This window comes from Rhopalosiphum maidis, chromosome 3 (genome assembly GCF_003676215.2).
Source record: "Rhopalosiphum maidis isolate BTI-1 chromosome 3, ASM367621v3, whole genome shotgun sequence".
Classification (NCBI taxonomy): domain Eukaryota; kingdom Metazoa; phylum Arthropoda; class Insecta; order Hemiptera; family Aphididae; genus Rhopalosiphum; species Rhopalosiphum maidis.
In genome coordinates, this window is record NC_040879.1 from 69,125,509 (window position 1) to 69,147,433 (window position 21,925).

The window sequence follows — 21,925 nt, forward strand, 5'->3', positions numbered from 1 at the left end:
TTAATTCTTTTCAAGGTAATGATTTAAAAAATTCATATACAAAACTGTATAAAATATCTATATTTCATTAAATTTTGCAAATTTAGCAAATTTTTTCAGCAAATCCATCTTAACCGCGTGGTAAATTTTGGTATGTCAAATTGTTTATTGTTATTAATTTTGCGGTGCTGGAGAGACGTCTCCTCAACACCGCCCGACATTTTTTGTCATGCAGGTGTAAATTTAGTCTAACAAATTTTGGGGGTAGTCATGCAAATTCATGCTAATTTTCTGTGAAAAAAAATTTAAATTGTTGAATGGTCGTAAATACCTCATGGTCATTTGTTTTGTTCACTTTTACCGATTATAAAAACATTTTATAATCGCCAAAAATTATTTTTCCGTTCTGCAGTTCTACAAAAGCAATTGAAATTTCCAACGATTCTAGTGAATTCCGACTTCGAGACATCACAAACTTTTTTTTCAACTTCGGAATCACAAAATTCCGATACTTCTTTATCAACAGGACAAACCAGAGAAATGCTACAACAGTTTGAGACACAAAATGATGATTCATCGGGTTCACCATATGCATTAGAGGATTTTCTTACTTTACAGAAATTGTAATACAAATAGAAACTGTAGTATTATGTATTTTTAATATTTTTTTAGCTTCAGAGTGAAATGATGACTAACGTCACCAGCCCACCCCATATAATTTACAAGTCTACTATAATAGCTATGAATATTTTTGCTGTTTATGAATAATATTTTTAAAATCTATATTCAATAGAACTTCTCTGATAGGACAGTGAATCTAATTAGTACTTTGTGGGGTCAAATGTAAAGAAATCCCAATAATTTTTAAACTAGTTTTTCAAATTTCAGTTTATTTAGTTTTTAAGACTTATTAATTAATTATCAAAAATACAAGAATACAATTAGAGAAGCTTTTACCTTATAGTTACGGCCAATCGTTCTGCTGGTGACACTGGAATACGAAAAGTGTTTTGATACTTAAAAATAAATAATCTTTAAGTTTGGCAAGCAGCTCGTCGAAACTTTTAATAGACATACAAAAGTATTCAAAAAATTTAATTCGTGTTTTCGTAATTTTGAAAACAGCGTACAGAATTCTCTTTCGATTAGCCGGTCCACAATAACTGGGTAGACATGTTATCTTCTTCTACATAATTTTTATCCGGTCTTATTATTTTGCGGAAATAATACGCACATATCATAGAATTTACTATGTATGGATTCATCCTACTCAAAGTTAAAGTTAATTGTTAAAATTTAATTTTCTAAAATTTTGAAGCATGTACATTTAAAAGAAAAGAAAAATTAACGGCTTGATGTTTTATTGTGGAATTTATTGAAAGTGGTGCGAGATTAAAATTTTGAACAACTTTTTAAGTTATGTAATGGTGGTAAAGTTACTCATTTTGTAAATGCTATTAACAGTCGACATCGTTCTGCTCTACAAAGTAATTATAATGTGATTAAAATCTCAGATGATACTTGGTCTGCGGCATATATTTCATTAGAATTCAATTATTTAATTCAATAAAATGAACCATGTTCGTGTAAGATTATTTGTATTGTATGTAAATGTCGTGTTCATTTGTTTTCATGCACATGTTATGACTACAGTATAAAATCAACACGTGTAAGCATATACATGCTGTTAGAATAAATTTGATGTCAAATAATAAAGAATGAAACATTACACAAGATGTAACAATATACAATCCCATAGAAAATGATGAAGTGTGTATGAAAATTCCTACTGGACAACAGCTTACTATACTCTATACTGAATGTATTGCTTATAAAATTCAGCAATTTTAAAATATGTTTGTGTCACAAGCCGGTACACCTGATGATCAACAACTAAAAAAAATTAACTCAACAGTAGATTTAAGTTGAACAGTTCTATATCAACAAGAAAGTAACTATATGAAAGATGTAGAAAATCGCTATAGGTATAATATTATTTATAAGTTATAACCACGGTATATTATAATAATAATAATAATATAATAATATACCGTGGTTATAACAAACAATTTTTGTAACTATTAGTTAAGCATGTGAGCTAAAGGACATTACAACACAACATTTTTTTTAAATTTTAAATTTTTGGTGTATTATTGTAATCAATACAATTAAAAACGTTTTGGTACAAATCTGAAGTTAAAAAAATGATTATTCAACGAGATAATGAGAGTTGATGAATAGCCACGTGACGTTATAGAGCTGACGACCTAGCAGCCACCATATTAAAAGTAGTTTGATTTACACAGTGATTTTAATAATTTAAAATAGTATTTATAATAGCATACTTTAAATATAAGCAAACTTGTTTTTAGTGTTGTGATGTACTTAAAGTACTTTTTGGTAATTACTTTGAAGACCTCTTAACAATAAATTTAATTATTAATACATAAATATTAGACCATATTCAACTCCACCTAGTAAGAGTAAATTACAGTAAGAATCAAAAATATAATTATAGGTATACCAGTATTTGTTTCTTGAACGATATGAGTGATGGAAAAAAATCTTATTTCATTTTGGTGTCCACGGTGAGTTTTAAAATATGTAACATCTATTCCATTCAGTGGCCCAGCAAAAGTTTTTATGAAAGAGGGCAGCATTGATCTAAATCAATAAATATTATAAAATATTGTATTGTATAAACTTACAACCTTTGCATTTTGCCAATTTTACAAGATCCTGTTATTAAATCCTGTGAGTTTAACACACGTTCTCCTCTTCCTTTTGACTTAAATATTCCAGACCGATGACAATAATATTTTGCACTAGCATAAAAATTAGTGAAATATTTTGAAAATAAAATGCCAGTCTTAATAAATTACTGGTGAGTAGTAATGGTTATGTCATAAGGTAACCGTTGTGATCTAAGATCGTGGTTGTGATAGTATAATACTGATAGTAGAAGAGCAGATAAGAGGCACTGTCTCTAGACGCTCGTCTGCTAAACTGCTTATAAAAATACAAAAATAATTTACCTATAAAATATCTTAACTTAACCAACCCTGATACTATAATATGTTGTATAATATATTCTATACTGTAGCCTGTAGAGTTAAATTAAGTTCTTATGACGACCAGGGAAATCCCTATATTAAAATTAGTTTTCATTAAATAATTTATAATATTTAATTTTCAATACCTGTAATCAAAGCTCCCACACAGAACATCAAGCCCCTGTACTAAATGTTTGTCCGGGCTCTTTATAAAACTTTATAAAAAATAAAAATAAATTTCAACGAGCCCACGGATCCCTGTACTCTAAGTCCATAAGCCTTCCTTCCTTATGGGGGTCCCTGCCTGCATCTCTTTGTATTAATCTTACTCAATATATATTTGCATTATCATAATTTAGCCTTAGATTCGATCTTTTTTTGTGCATTATTAAAGTTCTCATTAAATAGCTACATACAAAGATTTAACTACAAGTTATTGTGAAAGTTTAATAAATGCAACGGTGATATTGGTAAAAAAGCTTAAAAGAACATTACTACATTTTTTATCATCAATTACATTTTTATGTGAAGTTGTTGCCTGTAGTGCTTTTGGACACATATCAGTAACACAGTTGATCTCCGAAAACCATGACACTTATTTTATTTTAAACTGAATGACGCAATTGATAAAAATGGTCTTCATGAACCTAATGAAGTTGTTTGTGACTTCACGAGCTCTCTTGAGTGCAATTACAAGAGCTTTTTGCGGAATAAGTTTAGAATCTTATGTTAATAGTTTTTCTACATACTTAAAACATTGTCAATAAAACTTGAGTTACATATGTTCGATCAGATTTTGTTCAAATGTTAAAAATATTTAATATTTAATTAAATGTTTAACGGGATTTAAGAATTAAAGCTTTAAAGAATTGTATGTTTGAGATTTTTGATTATTAATGTATTCGAATAATTGATCGAACTACTTATATATTTCCAAAAAATAAAGTTCCCGGGAATCGTCCATCCCTACTCGAACGTACACAATAAACGAAAGAACCAAAATATTGTAAAAATTGTATAATGCTCTGTGTCTAATGGTGATTCACACGATCACTATTTAATCATCCTATTATCCATATTTATTAATTATATTATATCGTTGATTTTATATTTAACCTAGTTATCTTATTGACTTATTATACTAATTGTAATATTCTTTTTATCCTATTCTAGTTACAAGTACCCTGACTTTACCCAATCGTTTCCAAATCGGTTTCATATTTTGCAACTAATTTGCAATCGTTATCGTTCGACACAAGGTATTAATATTTTTATAGTTTTGTACCTGCTCTACCTACAACATGAATACGGAATACGGACTATGTAATAACAAGTACTTGAGATATCTGTGACATCACAAATTATAATTAATCAGTAATGTAGTGAAATAATACTTATTATCAAGAGTATAGAACTAATTTTTAAATTTTATTCAGATTCCTTAAAAATAGCCACAGAGACTAGTGGTTAAAATCATTAGGGTTGGCAAATACTGGCAAATAGAACAAGCTATGCTCAAAACACTTTGATGAAAAATATTATTTAGATGGATATGCCAACAAAAAGTTGGTACGAGATGCTATATCAACTCTAAACATGAATGTAAATACATTTAAAAATATTAATACTAATAATACCTACTATTTTTTCATAATTTATATTCTTTAAGGATAATACAAATACTTATGAAGTTCCTATGGCAGAACATCCTCATGATTGATTAAAAGAATCCATAGATTTACACGACTCTTCTGTTTTAAGGCCAAATTGATTTGAAGTTTTAACATTTATACAACAGTATGTAATTTAATTTAATATATTTTTTTTTTATTTTATTAAAGATTTATACAATTACATACATACATTTTTAATACATGCAATTGAATAAAAATTATCTACCTTCCGTAAGCATAGCTTGTGTTGAAGATAGAGAGTTAACGTTCCGTGTAGGTACATATTTAGAAACATCAAATTTAATATATTCATATATATATTAAGTGATTGATATGATATTATTATATTGTTATTGACTATAATAAAATTCATTTTATTCACGTTATTTTTAGCTGCTTGATGCACATTGCATATTCTAAATGACAAAATAATTGTTTTGAACATGTTTTAAAATGTAACTACCAGGCAACCACAATCTAACCACTGTGGTTACAAAAGTTTTCTACGATCATAGAACGTTCCGTGTAAAAGGTATAGGGATGTACCACCCATTTCTTTATTATCTATGTTTATAACTGAACGAGCTGCGTGTGCTCTTATGCTTCACCGAGTACAGTCTTCTGTCACTGTTACTACGTTTGCTAATTCAGAGTCTACAGTGGCCCGGAGAAAATGTAATATTAAGATATTAAGATGGCTTTCTCCGGTCAACAATCACCTTCGTTTTGCCTCGACGAATCGATAGTTCCTCAAATAACTGGACACACTCCTCAAACTCCGGTCATTTTTGGACACTGGGAACATATTAATAGTTTATCGTTGGCAGACCCATCATATAATACACCTGGCCCAATTGATCTACTATTAGAAGCCGATCTTTTACCTCTGATTCTCCTTGATGGAACTCGAAAGGTTTAAGTTGGTGAACCCTTCTCAATGAATACTGTGTTTGGATGGGTTCTCATGGGACCAACGGAATTTTATGATCGCTCTTCTGTTACCACACTATGCTTGAATGTATCTGAACCTATTGACTCGTTAATTAAAAAATTCTGGTAACTTAAAGAGATAGTCACCACTTGCCATTTAAGTCCTGCTGACGTTAATGCTGAGCAAATATATAAATCAATTACAACTCGGCTAAGTTCAGGCCGATTTGTCGTCATTTTTCCATTTTTGAAACCATTGGGCACAGAATTGTGATTTAGTGTTTTTCTTCCTTTAATACTGGTACATGAAATACTATGATCATTTTCAGCAATATGATTACTACACACCACTGCTGATTTAGTAAGCTTGAACCATGGGTTATATAAATTGATAAATTCTACCCATTTAACACCAAGTTCACCAGTTGGAATTCTACGTAAAATAAAACAGACAATAGGTTGTGTATATAAATTAAGTGAAGGTGCACGAAAAAAAAACTTACTTGTGCAGCAGTATGCCTTGACTATCTTTTGTAGAACAGCCTTTAATGCAACATACATTCAATATTTTAAAATAAATGTTTATAAAAAATAATGTAAAAACACTAAATCGGTAACGATAGAACTACATGTATAAACAATAAACTAACGAACTACAAGTAAACATTTTATATAATTAAGAATCAACTGGTTTCATAATAATTAAATAATTTATCACGACTCAAGAAGTTCCTTAATAATTAACAAACCATCTTATCTTTAAATTAAAATTGCAATTTCACATAATTTAGTTTTGTTATAATGGTGGCACAGTTTTTTCCGAATTATAGCTCTATCTCTTTTGCTCAATATTGGCTGACGGTTTCTCTCTCTACGCGCAGTTTATTTATTTATAATTCTATGCCTCTATGGCAGCGGTTCCCAAACTGTGTGGCGCGCCACCCAAAGGAGGCGCGAGCACTTAACAAGGGCGGCGCGGCGCGCGGTTGGAATTTTATACATATTGTTATTTTTAGATCAATTTTATGTCTGATAAAAATTTTGTAGAAACGATTATCTTATCTTATCCATACACGACACACGTTTATTACAAAATAATTACAGTTATTCAGTATTATAACTGTCGTATTCTCGTAGTGACGTAGTGTGTAATATATGAGCGTACATTTTTCTAACTTTATTCGTAATACTTTATTTTATTTCGTACTATTTTTTTCAATCATTAATATGGAAAAATTTCTTAATATTGAATCGAAACGTAAACAAAATGAGGACAACTGTAAAAAAGAAAATAAACGTATTTTTTAGAAAATATGATAATAATTACTTAGATTTTGGGTTTACTTACATTACAATAGATAACGAAGAACGTCCTAAGTGTATTATTTGTTTGAAAGTATTAGCTGCTGATAGTATGGGTACCCAACAAATTAAAACGTCATTTAGAGACTAATCATAGTACATTAAATAATAAATCACGTGATTATTTTGTAAGACAACTTGCAAAATTAGAATAACAATCTTCTAGTTTCGTTAAACAGACAAGCGTTCCATCTAAAGCTCTTTTAGCTTCATATAAAGTAGCATTTCGTATTGCACAATGAAAAAAACCTCATACGATTGCCGAAGAACTTATTTTACCATCAGCAATAGATATGGTTTCTACTCTGATAGGAGAATCTGTAGCAAACCAACTTAAAAATATACCTTTGTCTAATAATACTATTAGTCGGCGAATTCAAGATATCTCAGATAATATAAATGATCAGCTTATTGATAAATTAATAAATAAAAATTTCGCGATTCAGTTTGATGAAGCAACCGATAATAATAAAGACGCATATTTAATATGTTATGTTCGGTTTATGGATGGAGTAGATATTATAGAAGAATTATTATTTTGTAAATCTATATTAAGTGGTACTAAAGCTAAAGACCTATTTGATATCACTAATAATTTTATAGATCATAAAAATATTAAATGGGAAAACTGTTTGGGCGTGTGTACAGATGGAGCTCGAGCTATGTCTGGTAAGTACGGTGGACTCAGGCTTTAATTCGACAAAAAGCTCCGGAAATGATATGGACTCATTGTCTTATTCATCGAGAGGCTTTAGCATCACAAAATATAAGTTGCTCTTTAAATTGTGTACTTGAAATAGTTATAAAAGTAGTCAACTATGTAAAAACAAGACCTGTTAAAGCAAGATTTATTCAACAACTGTGTGAAGAAATGGGTGCAGAACATACCACTTTACTGTTTTACTGTAATTCTAGATGGCTATCAAAAGGTAATGTACTTTTAAGAGTATTCGAACTTAGACAAGAACTTTATTCTTATTTAAATGGAGAAGGTTAAAATAATAGCAAAATGTTTGTTGATAGTGATTTTGTAATAAAATTAGCCTATTTATGTGATATTTTTGAAAAACTTAACTCACTTAATACATTTTTACAAGGTAAAGAAACTCATATTCTGCAATTATACGATAAGATAGTGGCTTTTATTAAAAAAATCAACTTATGGAAAAGATAATTAACAGAAGAAAATGGCAAAACCACTTGACTTCCACTTTTATAATATTTTCTTGGAGAGAATGATCTTGAATTACCATTGAGTTTAAAGACAATATTTTTAGAGCATCTGATGAATCTTGAAACTCATTTCATGAAATATTTTCCAGAAGAAATGAAACAGTACTATTGGATTAAAGACCCGTTCACTGAAAAGCCACCATCAAATTTCATAACTACAGAAGAGGAACAATTAATCGACATTTCATCCGATTCTTCACTACGAATGCAATTTTCTTCATATTCACTTTTAGGATTTTGGAACAGTATTAAAGATGAATATCCTGAAGTTAGCAACAAAGCTTTACGTATATTAATACCATTTGCCACTTCGTATTTATGTGAAGCAGGATTTTCAGCTGTAGCCGTATTAAAATCAAAATATCGGTCCAAACTCAATGTGGAAAAAGAAATGCGTGTTGCAGTAACTACATTAATTCCTAAGGAATAACCGTAGCCTTAGGCTACGGTTACTATGTATGTGAGTTCTGACGAATAATTGTTCTGACGAGTTCTGACGTATTCGTCTAAACAAACAAACGCATTTTTTCTAATGAGATTGTTTACACTGGTAGCGTTGAGTACGTCACAACATACACGACGTCGTCAGAAACAGTTGAGCGTTCAAACAAGTTTGATTATTTCGTCCAAATTGCGACTGTTTTGACGAGATTTGATTATTATATAATTATATAATTATTACAATTTATTTATTTATTTGAACCATAGATCCCGATAAATTAATCAGTCTCGTGTATGAGAATAGGTGTTTGTGGGACATGAGTGAAAAAAATGACCACAACAGAGATATTTCTCGGCAAAAGTGGGAGAAAGTTGCTACAGAACTCAACACTAACAGTAAGTACAATTTTTAATTTAATATCATATTGAAATTAATATACTAATATTTTTAAAACAAGTCACAAAAAACCAATTATTTTAAAACGGTATTTATTTACACATATTATATTATTTTATACGCTATTATAACCATTCAATTGTATTCAATGCATATCAGTATGATATCAGTATGTCGCAACTCGTATTATATTATTTTCCAAAAAGTATGGGAAGCAATAAATACCAGTTATTATTAGATTTTATTTTGTTAAATATGAATGTATATATCTAATAATAGACGACAATATCCATGATATTTTGTATGTTATCGACAAAAATTACGAGCGTGTGTGCCCGTGTCGGTTGTCCAGCATAGTAAATAGAATAGAAAACAGCATAGAAAACAACTATAATCCGTTAAAAAAATTATTTTTTATTACAAAATAAATTAAAATAAATTTGAAGCTCTTGATTACAACAGTAGATTGTATTGAAACGGGATTTCACCTGCTGGACTAACAAAATAATTTTTCAAAGTTTCTCTAGTTTCATTCGCAATTCTTCCGTAGTGATTATATCTCCGTGAAATTGGCACATTATGTTGGGGCTCAAATCTCACCTCAGGTAAATCAAAGGATGTAAGACCTTCCTTATCAATGATTATATTATGCAAAAGACAAACACATTTAACTACAATGTCTACTTTATCAGGATCGATTTGTAGCTCAGTTTTTAAACATCTCCACTTGGCTACTAGTATACCGAAGGCACATTCTACGCATCGCCTAGCTCTCGATAACCTATAATTGAAAATACGTTCTTCAATAGTGAGTCTTTTTCTTGAATATGGTTTCAACAAATTTGATTTTAAAGGATAGGCATCATCACCCAACAAAACAAAAGGTGCTGAAATGTCAGTTAATGGAAGAATATTTTCATTCTCTGGCATGTTTTAAGTGTTTGCTTCAAGCCGTTGATAAACATTTGAATCTGAAAATGTTCCCGCATCACTCTGTTTACCGTAAGCCCCGACTTCAATAGCAATGAATTTGTAATTTGCATCAGATATTCCTTGCAATACGACAGAATAATAGCCCTTATAGTTGAAATACATCGATCCTGTTTGTTTAGGGCATTTCACGTGAATATGTTTCCCGACTCTGTAACCAATGCAGTTGGGGAAATTCCATTTTTTGTAGAAGTCACTCGCTATAGTTTTCTATTTCTCTGTAGTAGGCAAAGACATATGTATACCACAGAAACACTCCCATATAGCTTGACACACTTCGTAAACTATGTTTCGAATAGTACAGTGTGAAATTCTGTAGGAGAAGCTTAGTGAACGAAATGATATCCCAGTTGATAAAAATCTAAAATTAAAATTAAAAAAACATAAAAAATAATACATACAATAATATAATATAATATATAATATATACAACATATCAATTACAACAATAATTCAATACGCTAACATATTTCCTGGTCAACATTAAAGTCATTGGTGAATTATTTTTTTTCAACTAATTTTAGGCGAAGCAGCCAAAACTAAATGGCGAGGTCTGAGGGACACGTTTCGCAAGGAATTGAGCAAGAATCCTAAAAAACGGAGTGAAGACGAAGGAGGAATCATCAAAGAGTCTAGATGGGTCAATTTTAAAAGCATGGAATTTTTGAAGGACCAATTTCAAAAAAGACAATTGCAGGGTAATGTTTCGAGTGAGACAACATTTGATGTAGACACCCAGAATTCAACTACTACTTTTTCTCCTGATCCCGATGATCCTGATGATCCCGATAATGAAAACCTAATGATAAAATCTCCTCAAAACACAACGAATACAACTAAACCACCACAAAACTTAAGTGCTCCTCAGAAAAAGTTGCCAAAATGAATAATGCCAATGCGGTTAAACAATTGATGATGCTCGAAGAACAAAAATTACAATTTTTCAAAGAAAAGAATTCAGCTTCTTGAAACGAAGATCCAGATTATCATTTTCTCATGAGCTTATTGCCATATTTGAGGAAAATACCAGAAGAAAGAAAAATGTTTGTGAGGACTAAATTGCAACAAGTGTTTTGCGAAGAGGATCTTTTAGGGGAGTTCAGAGGTCAACATACACTACAGCCAACCCACCGTCCACCACCAAGTGTATCATCATGTAGTTCATCAACGAGTGGTAGTTGGATTTCACAAGTGGGAACTCCACTGAGTACTACTCAACATGAAGATCTTACTTCGTTCTTTTCAAGTGTAACACTATAAATAGCGATAAAACATTAAAAATGTAAGTGCGATGTGTTCAATTTTTCTAGTTAAAAACTTAATATTGTTAATTTTTTCTTACCATATAGTTACAGCCAGTCTTTGTTTTGCTGAAATACATTTACGAAAATTGGAGAATTTTGTAATGCTTTCTTCTATTTTCTCCAGTATGTATTCAAATGTTTCTGGTTTCATCCTGAAATACTCGAAAAACGTTTACGGTTGATCCCACAATTCTTGAAATAACATTTCAAACTCTCCTTTGTCGTCTCTTCTAGAAAATAACTCGTTGACATGCTCTGTTTTTCCACCATTTAACAACAATAATTTCAATAACGGACATTCAAGAAAATACAATTCATCAAGTTCGTCCATCTTTGCTGGGTGGCAGAAACATACTGACCACCAGAATGTCGAAAAACGCGCACAAAGTAACCGCTTTGTTCTGATGACGAATTCGTCAGAACTCGCATACATAGTAACTGTAGCCTAATTTAAAAAAATTAATAAACGAAAAACAAGCACATTGTTCGCTTTAATTATTTTGTAATGAATAAAATATTAAGTTTACTGTTTTTTTTGTCATCAAAATTTAAATTTAAAACTAATAAATATTATATATTGAACAATTTTTAACCTATTTTATTGAATATTCTTTGAGGGAGGCGTGAAAAAAATGTTTAATTATTAGGGAGCCTTGAATGAAAAAAGTTTGGGAACCGTTGCTCTATGGTGTTAGTCATAAAATTCAGTGCGTTGATCGTTAGCGGTCATCAAATGAAGACGTTATTCTTTGTATTGCGTCTTGTACATATTACCCACATAATATTTCACACGTATTTGATTATTTAATTAAATTCCAATCACCCGCGTATCTTACCTAATAATTTTATTAAAGTTTTATTTTTTAAATATATTTAAATATTTTGCAGGTAATTATCTCGGAGATTGGTGACATTCTATAGGTATTTAATATAATATTAATACATATTAATTAATTGTTTTTTTCGATATAATGTTTTTACTTATTTATTTTAACATAGGCACTTTTTTCAGTATTAAGTAAATATATTAAATCAATTTATGTCTCTGAAGTAAATCATCTCATGTTTAATATTTTTTATAACTTATATAACAATTTTTGGGTACTTATAATTATCTTTGTTGTGTATATTGAATTTGTTTATATTTTGATATTACATTAAAATGATAGGAGTAGGTATAATAATGAAACTGAAGTAAATATATAATTACCGGTTAACGGTCTACTAATGAAAATAATAATAACAGAGCAACCACTTGGTGCTGGCCAGCTGGGGAAGATAATAATCTTAATGTATAACAAATATATAATAGTAGGAAAAATACAATTTTGTATCAATAATACAATAGTAAATCAATACATAGATATAAATATATAATTTCGAACCTGATTGTATCGTACGGCCGTACTGGTGGTCTAAATGGATGGTTGGAAGGTGGTATGTCGATAAAGGTACACGGTAGAAAACTAATTTTTGTACTTGGTATTTACATGTATAATAAGACGTGGACCACGTCAACGTCCACACTTATTATCACGGTCACGGTATTGAGCACTGGTCGGATGAAGAGTCGAACGGTACTGAACATATGCTACCGGGTGGCCTACCTATAAACGATAGTAATGCATTTGCCGAGATAAAGGAAGACGCCGTATAACTGTTTCACGTATGGTATAATTAGTGAAAAATGATTATGGCTAGAAAAATATTTTTAGATTTTGAAGGGAAAAAAATTAATTATGAATACATCAAATTGCTTTATTATTTACAGAAGAAAGAAGGTTGCCATCTAGCAAATAAGTTGAGAAATCAACATTATTTATTAAAAAAGAAAAAAGCAGATGTTTTGCAAAAAGTTTTTGTAACTTAGTGAGTTTTGTAATGCAGATACTACAATTCGATTTATTATGCAACATAACATAGAAACGGTTTTTTTATTTATAAACAAATATAAAACTGATATCAAGGATCTTAAAATTAAAGATAAACCTGGAATATTATTCCATTAGTCCATAATTACAATGCATTTCTCGTCAAATTGTAATTATTTGGTTTTAATTCCTTCAAATACAATACATATTGTAGTGGGCCAACAACTGGTTGTCGAAAACACAGGTCGTGTTAAAATATTTCTAAGTGTCTTTTATTTGAATTGAAAATATTCTAAGTCTAAATGACAAAATTCCGATGTAGACTGGCGTGAAGGTGCTTGCGCAAACTCTGGTAAATCACATTTTCCGGGTCCTCTCCAGGGCCCCCTTATATAGTCAGTGTCCCCCCGACTTTTTACCCATGTCCCTTCTGGACTATTCCTAGGTGCGTCATTCATTCTCACGCTATTACGCATTTCAGGAGGTACGTGCGATGATTATTTCCAATATGACGTCCGGTGACGCTCTGCCCACGCACAGGTGTTTAAGTACTATCACTGAGTCCGAGTTCCCGAAATTCATAATGTGATTAAAAATATGTTTACAATATTTAATTGCAGGCCTACGGTTGGGTTAGGTTAATGCTGTGCACGCCTATGACAGAAGCGTGAGCCAGTGAAGAGGGACGTTACATGGCTTTATAGTTTATGCTATCAGTCATACTAGTTCCTAATATGACTTTTTAGTGACAGTACTTTTTCTGGTTCTAATCAAAGATTGAACATTCTTAAAAGAATCAATATTAATAGATTGTAAAACAAGGATGTATTCTAAAAAGTCACATGTAATTATAAATTTATATTAGTCTTCGCAATTATTTTTGCATCAGGCCTTACAATTAATTATGCTCCAGCTGATAAAGTCACAGATATGATGTGCTTATCGCGCTTAATAAGGCATTCGTAAACATCTGTTTATTACAAACCAATTAACTTACTTTTGTCAAATCTTCAATAATATGTACAACAAAATATACTGTAATATTTATTTAAAGAAACACATGGCTGCGATATGAATAAAAAAACCTATCATCAAGCCTCAGGACGTTCTCAATAGTTATTATTTTCTATCGGCTATATCTTTGTCCACTTTCACCATATGATCGAAAAGATCTAAAAGTCTTTTCGAATAGCCCATCTCGTTGTCATACCACGCACCAATTGTTACGAATTTGTTGTCAATTACCGATAGTTGGTTGAAATCAACTATAGTTGAATACTGATGGCCAATGAAATCGGAGCTTACAAGTTTGGTCTTATCTTCAATATAGGAAAAGACGTCATTGTTACACAATGTCGCAGTTTCCCAGATCATGCACTTGATTTCCTCTAGTTTCGCTGGAGTTTTAATGCTGTTTTCATATATATATATAAAAAATATTAATTAAACAAAAATAAAAGGATGAACAAATGGATATCGCTCTGCTGTATAGTAGAGATGGGAAGTAGACCACTTTAATATATGTGTTAAATTTGAATGCAATAACAGGTATCATTGTATACGAAAAACGATTCTGACCGGAGATTATTTGTGTCTTGGATAATTAATAGGATATATTATTAATAACTATATTTAAATTGTAATATATCTAAAATATATCTCTATTTTACATGATTTTGTAAAAAATTAAATTTCATACGCTCATAAATGATTTTCTATATTGATGCTTGAATTGTTTATTTACAGTTATTTGAAAAAAAAAAGTTATGGAGAACCTTGTGTAGAGTTTTTTAACCTTAGATATAAATTACAACAATTTTATGAACTTTCAACTTCAAAATTCCTTGCAAACTTTCGGGAATTTGACATATTTAAATATTTTGTAAACTTATGAACTTTAAATGCTCATAAAAAAAAAATTGTGACTAACGATTTTTGATTTCTTTTTCTACGATAATAACAACTTATAATAAACCTTGGATTAAAGTTTAAAGATTTTTTGGATTACTAAATTTCTTTATAGGCGTTTCAAAAAAAAAAAAAAATTAGAAAAATCAATATATTTGAAAATTTAATCGTAAATAGATACCGGTAATATAAACATTTAGTGAAAATGTCAAGTTACAGAAAAATAAAAAACCGATTTTATGAAAAACTGGTTATGAATAAAAATTCCGTTTTTTTTTTCCGTTATTTTTCTGGGTTTTTTCTGACGCTTTTGAAAATTTCTGGACATTTGTTACATTTGATCCCCCAAAGTACAAACTAGATGCAATTTCCTTTTCAAAGAGAGGCTGAAGTAAAAAATCAAAGCCCTATTACTACTCAAAAACGTGATGACAGACAAAAAAAATAAAATAATATACATCAATCATTGTAAAATCAATCAATACATTCATCACTCCGTTCAGAATCTAAAAGAAAAATCTGGCAATATTCGTTGCATAAGTACCTAAATATCTATGTTTTTATAAGATGAAAAATATTCATTTATTTTCATAATATTCTACACACAGGTGACTACATAAATATGTATAAAATGCTTTACTCCTTTTATCATTTTTATATTGAATTACCCACACATTCTCTCGCATTCTATACCTCGAAGATACTTTGACTATTTCATAGCATATACGATATAATAATAAAATATAATGCGTTACTTTATGTAAAGTTTTAGTAGAGACACGTCCAGTGTAGGCACTCTTATTGAGTCTCCAGTTACTTTTTCCTTTAATTCAGGAATCACGATTCCCACAGCTTTCGCAGCGCCTGTCGAGCTGTGAACAATATTTCCGGGGGCCGACCTCTGGAACGATAAATTGTAAACTTAATAAGAATACCATGATTTTAGGTGAGATTGATCACTGATCATATTTAAATAATGCGAATTAATATTTTAGCGGGAATTTTAAAATGTCAAATTATAATTATTTTGGTCATGGAATCTAAAAAGCATTCGCATTAACTTATAATTTTATTCAACATTTAATTTTGATATTTTAGGTGTATATTAACCCGTTCTCTAATTAGAATTAACTACTGCATATAAATGTAGTAAATAATGTTTGTATATGTGCGGTAAATGTCACCCTCGTTGTGAGGGTTTCATAATATTAGACTATACGTACAATACGGTCTATACTATACAACAATTAAGGTCACGTCTCATGATTATCAATTACAACTATTCATCATCACGACATCACTCTTTAGTTATAGTCTATAGCTATTTTAATAATAAATTTTAATACAAAACACTAAAAAAAATTTATTATTTTTTTGTGTTTTTTTTATTTTTTATACGCATATTTTAAGTTTAATCATACCGAAATAACGAAGCTATTTATAAAAATGGCACAAATAACGTTCTGTTCGTACCTAGTTCATCGGAAGAAGATGCTCAAAAAAGGAATAATCTTGTATTTAACCGGATATATAATAACCTTAGGGCTTAGATTAGGTGTTTGTATGTATAGCGTTTTAGTGTGGTTATCGTTCGTTATAAATGGGCGTAATGCATTTTGTTTTATGTATTTCGATCAAGATGACAATACCTATCGTTTTGAAGTATACAACTCGCAAGATTTGTATATTATAAAATTCGTATTAATTTATCGCTTTATATAAAATGGCTCCTCACGTGTTTTGTTCTATCAAGGACAGCCTGGGTAGATGTCATAGCATGAACTGTGGTCAACAGACAGTTTTCCACACCGAATTTTTTGTTTATTATGCTCAACAATGGCGCCGCACAATTAGTTGTGCACGATGCATTCGATACTACCGTCATACACTTTTTATACTCGCTGAAGTTGACGCCCTTCACGAACATCGGCGCATCCTTGCTTGGAGCGCTAATAATTACTTTCTTCACTCCAGACACCATGTGTTTCTAAAATTATCATTACCGTGTCACTGTGTATGTTATATTATTAAAAAACAGAACTAGTCATATAGATCATAGTGTTTAATATAGGTAAAAATAATAAAAATATATATAAATAAATATAAAAAAAATAATAAACTAAACATATTACATTTTAAATTACACATTCACACATACCTTGGCTGTATTGATTTCGGTGAACCTACCCGTCGAATCTATCACGTAATCTACCGGCAATTCATTCCACTTGATCTTTTCCGGGTTTTCTTCTCCGTAAACTTTCAAAATATTGCCTGTAGAGACGAATGTACACAACAATAATAAGTGTTCCGTAACAAATTTTTATTATCATTACAATATTAAAACATAGAATAACCAGTAGGGGTACTGGCTGAGAACTTAAAAATACTATTCAATTTGTTGGAATATCAGTGTAAATAAAATAACAAAAATGTAAAATTATTTTTCTCTGGTTACACTGATTTTCCATGGGGCAAATTATTATATTATTATTATTATTATTATATTTATAGGGCCTCGGACAGTTCGGCAACATACATTTTTATAAACAATAACAAACGTTATCGCGTTCTTTCGAATATTTGGAATATCAGTCTAACTAGAAAAATGGGAAATATCTTTGCACTGGCCATACTGATATTCCAACAGGTGTAGCAAATCTGTGCCCCATAAGAACTCGTGTTGAACTTAAAAAGTGTCCCTTCTGGTTATTCTGTGATTAGAATAGTGTTATAATTTTTACCGTTGATATCGAGATAATTATCGCGTACACTGACTGTTCCGGGAAACGTCCCGTGTACAGTGTCGTATTTGAACGAGTGTGCAATCGCCGCTGCGTCGGCATGCGGTTCGTTCACAGCTACCACCTAACGAAGGGAAACAATTATAGTAAAACCACTAACGAAAAAATAGATAAATTATGTATGTGCAATGGTCCATTTATGGAAACAATAAGCCATTGTGGTCGAGACTTACGTTTACGTTATTCTGGATAGCCAACCGGAGCACACATTTTCCTATGCGACCGAATCCATTAATCGCTAAAGTGGGTAAATTACATGCCCGTCGTATAGCTTGCAGACTCATTATTCCGGGGGTGATCAATCGCAAACCGTTCTTGATCATTATCAGTGTAATGACGAAACAAAATCTAGCACAAATGACTGAGCAAAATTAACTTATTATAAAAGTCAGGTTTGTAACGATTGTTTATTGATTTACTAGGACGACCAAATGTATATATATACTGGTGCATCATCGCCATATTATGTATGAATTGATTAAGCTATGTATATTTTGTTTTCTCCTATTATCCATGAAATAAAATAAAAACTTTCGTTTTGACATATTTTTTCAAACTTGAAAATTTGAAAAATTAATTTGAAATGCAACGGCCGACGCCGACTATAACGAATTACAGCGGTCTGCGAAATTGACAATAATATTTTAAATTTTTAAACAGGTAATTTTTCTTGCATCGCACCACGGCACTACTAATATGGTACACATCAATATCTATCAACACAACATATCCGCGCACTGAGCAGCCAATATTATTAATTATAATATGGTTAACGTGAATTATTCTTATAATAAATAATTTGTGTTGGAAATTATTATACCTAGTTATATTAATTTTAGTTTTAGTATCAAATTTGATTTTTAACGACTAGTAGCAACTGTGCACATTTTCTAAGCTTCTTTATATGAAAGGTTGTCAGTTGGCAATTATTTCCTTTTGTTTCGGTTTTATTATATAACCAACAAATTTTTTTAAAGTAAACGCATTATTAAAACCAATTGTGTGGTTGCAATTCATCACTAAATTATTATATTGTGTGATGCAAATCACTGGTAATTGTATCGCGTAGTCGTGAATCGTCAATTTTTCATAATACATAATATTTTTAATACAACAGCGAATCGCTGCCATAAAATGATTTGCCTTGATGTTAATTATGTAACAAAGAAGCGATATTATATTGTAACTAAATCACAATTGCAAACTGCTGTTGAATTTTTTTATTTATCTGAAAATAATATAATTGGGTATATATTAGAATCCAAGTCCCGATACGAGTGAAAACCGGCTATTCACCTACAACCATTGATATTCCCATGATTACCGACTATATTATATTCTTAGTAATATATTCTTTAAGAAAATTAGTACGTTAGCTGAACAAAATAAAATATATAATTGCATAGGTATCAATATTTAGTACTTCTTTGAATCATAATAATTAAGGAACAGATTCATTTATCATATTTTTAATAACATCTAAATTAATGCGAATTAGATAGAAATTTGTTTCATCACTCAAAGAATTCAAATTTATCAATTTAATTTTGTATATCTTTACTTATTTGTTCGATTTTTACTTGTTAGATCATCTTTCTATATTCATCATGCTTTTAGTGTATATATGAGGATTTTTGTATATATTAACGAGCCCGACACGACTAATATTAACAGATCAAAAGTCCCGCGGCTGTATAATATTCATGCCAACTGGGAATAGCCGGTTTTCACTCGTATCGGGACTTGGATTCTAAGATATACCCATTTATATTATTTTCAGTTTAATAAAAAATTTAACAGCAATTTGCAAACATTTTATTAATAAATAAAAAATGTTAGGTATTGATGCATATTTTTAAATTTTTTAGAGCATAAAAATTCGCTCCCTAATAATAACTTTGATTAAAAATAAAATCTATTTAATATGTATTTTTTTCAGTTTTTAATAAAACATATTTGATATTGTTAATAATTTATTACAAAAACAAAATATCAGGAAAATGAACAAGATAAGCGTAAAAAAACGTCACTACATAATACAGAAATTCTAAATTTTTATCGTAGGAAGAAATTATGATTGCTAAAAGAGAAAAATTGGAGTAATATTTCTATTCTAAGATACATGAAAAGAAAATTAAAAACCTTGCAAATAGACTTAAAAGAAAGCTCGAATGCTTGTCATCAATTTCAAAACGTTTATAAAAATACTAAAGAGAATTAAACAGTTTTTTAGCAATGAAATAAAACACCTAAAATAGTGTAAGTGCTTCAGCTAATTTTTAAAACAATGTATTTATTAAACTTTCATACTTTATTATGTAATTTTACTTATTTCTTTTCTTATGCAAAACAGTAAAATGATGACAAACATAAAAAAGAAAAATGCAAAAATGAATTGTTAAAAAAAAAAATGTTTGAATTACAATCGATAAATTCAGCTGAGCTCAAGTATGTAAATGTGTATTTGTTTAGTTTAAATCTGTAAGGTTTTATTATAATTGAGTATTGACAAATTGTGTTATTTTATTTTATCTATCAATCAGCAAATTAAAATCTGAAATAACAATTTTGAAAGTAGAAAAAGCTTATTATCGAAGTAGTTATAATTATGAACAACTAAATACATCAAAGGTAAGTTTAGTATTTCTTTTATAATAAAAAATAATGTGTTGTAACCTATATGACTGTTTGGCGTTCAATTTAAATTGAGTTTTTAAAACGTAAACAAAAACACAATAGTCAAGTGTTATAAAAACTTAAGTAATTTCTCTAGATATGTCCTCAGGGATCCGAGCAGCCCACATGGAGCCAGGTGGTCCAAAGGGGAAAGAGGAAATCCCCGTCCCGGCCCAAAGCCCAGCCTTCTCCGGCAACGGAGAAGATCTCATTGCTTCGCCAGAGAGCCCCTAGGACCGCAGCCGTCACCATTGACCGCCCGGCCGAGGGGGGTTCGCTGGCGGCAGTCATGAAAAGGGTGTCTGGTTCCGTGAGCTTGGCAAGTCTCGGGGTCAAAGTGGTGACTACGAGGCGCACCAAAGCCGGCGGAATCCTCCTCGAAGTGGAAGGCGAGGAAAAAGCCAGAATCCTGGAGAGGAGGATCCGAGAGGTGGTAGGAGAGGCCGCCAGAGTAAGAAGGCCCGAGCGGAAGACTCCCGTCCTCCTTCTGGATGTCCCTGAATGGGTAGAAGTGGAGGACGTGGTCGGAGGGCTCGGCGCGGCCGGAGTAGTCGTCGCGGCTCCTGACGTTGACCGAATTTCCATCAGGAAAAACGGTGGCAGCCGCGTCGCGAGGGTAGATTTACCTTTCCGCGACGCCATCGCTCTGGCCGAGGCAAAGGTGGTGGTGGTCGGCTGGACCCGTTGCAGGGTAAAGCTTCTTGAAAAGAAGCAAACCACCTGCTTCCGGTGCCAGCAAAAGGGCCACCTCGCCGCCGAGTGCCGCAACGCGGCAAAGCCTCGGGCTTGCTACAGGTGTGGAGCCACCAGCCACCTTTCGCGGGGCTGCTCGGAAGGCAGAAGAGGAAGCGGCGATCCATCTTCGGTCGTTGGAGGAAGTATCAGCGGTGGTACAACAGTAGCGGTGGAGGAGGGGCCTGCCGAGATGCAGCCAGTGGCGGAGGAGTCGTCGCAGCAGTTGGCCGGGCGGCCGGCGAGCCGTTCCGCCTCCGCGTCGTCGTCGGAACCGCAGCCATGATGGAGCTAAGGTACGTGCAGACGAACCTGAACCACTGCCGGGCAGCCCAGGACCTGCTCGGGGAGTTCGTGAGGGCGGAAGACATCGCGGTGGCGCTGGTCAGTGAGCCGCAAGGTGGCGGTCGAACTGGCTGGCACTTCGACTCCACGGGTCGAGCCGCCTTAGCTGTCTTCCGCCCCGGACTCACACTCAGCGACATAGAGACGGGCGACGGGTTCGTAGCGGCTACCGTGGGGGGCGCGGTTCGCGCCTTCAGCTGCTATGCTTCCCCCGCCATGTCCGTCGC

At 31.9% G+C, this 21,925-nt stretch overlaps 2 protein-coding genes across 2 annotated transcripts; one reads left to right on the forward strand and one right to left on the reverse strand.

The window, feature by feature from the left end:
* Positions 1-14,352: 14,352 nt before the first annotated feature.
* LOC113557631 (glyceraldehyde-3-phosphate dehydrogenase-like) lies at positions 14,353-18,268 on the reverse strand. Its single transcript, XM_026963197.1, has 6 exons — positions 18,119-18,268; positions 17,886-18,009; positions 17,300-17,415; positions 16,877-17,128; positions 15,897-16,042; positions 14,353-14,644 (listed from the first exon to the last, which is right to left on the reverse strand). Exons 1-6 carry the CDS (start codon positions 18,266-18,268, stop codon positions 14,353-14,355), a joined length of 1,080 nt encoding a protein of 359 aa, XP_026818998.1.
* A 2,087-nt stretch (positions 18,269-20,355) lies between these two features.
* On the forward strand, positions 20,356-21,639 carry LOC113557632. Its single transcript, XM_026963198.1, has 3 exons — positions 20,356-20,393; positions 20,489-20,576; positions 20,719-21,639. The coding sequence occupies exons 1-3, from the start codon at positions 20,356-20,358 to the stop codon at positions 21,637-21,639; spliced, it is 1,047 nt and encodes a 348-aa protein (XP_026818999.1).
* Positions 21,640-21,925: the final 286 nt, after the last annotated feature.

Excerpts from the sequence above, each read along its gene's own strand:
- LOC113557631 (XM_026963197.1), bottom strand. The coding sequence starts at position 18,268 with ATGATCAAGAACGGTTTGCGATTGATCACCCCCGGAATAATGAGTCTG. Across the intron at positions 17,129-17,299 it reads CCGAAATCAATACAGCCAAG|AAACACATGGTGTCTGGAGT; the intron begins GTATGTGTGAAT and ends TGATAATTTTAG. Across the intron at positions 14,645-15,896 it reads CTACTAAAACTTTACATAAA|CATTAAAACTCCAGCGAAAC; the intron begins GTAACGCATTAT and ends ATATGAAAACAG.
- LOC113557632 (XM_026963198.1), top strand. The coding sequence starts at position 20,356 with ATGTTTGAATTACAATCGATAAATTCAGCTGAGCTCAA. Across the intron at positions 20,394-20,488 it reads ATAAATTCAGCTGAGCTCAA|CAAATTAAAATCTGAAATAA; the intron begins GTATGTAAATGT and ends TCTATCAATCAG. Across the intron at positions 20,577-20,718 it reads AACAACTAAATACATCAAAG|ATATGTCCTCAGGGATCCGA; the intron begins GTAAGTTTAGTA and ends TAATTTCTCTAG.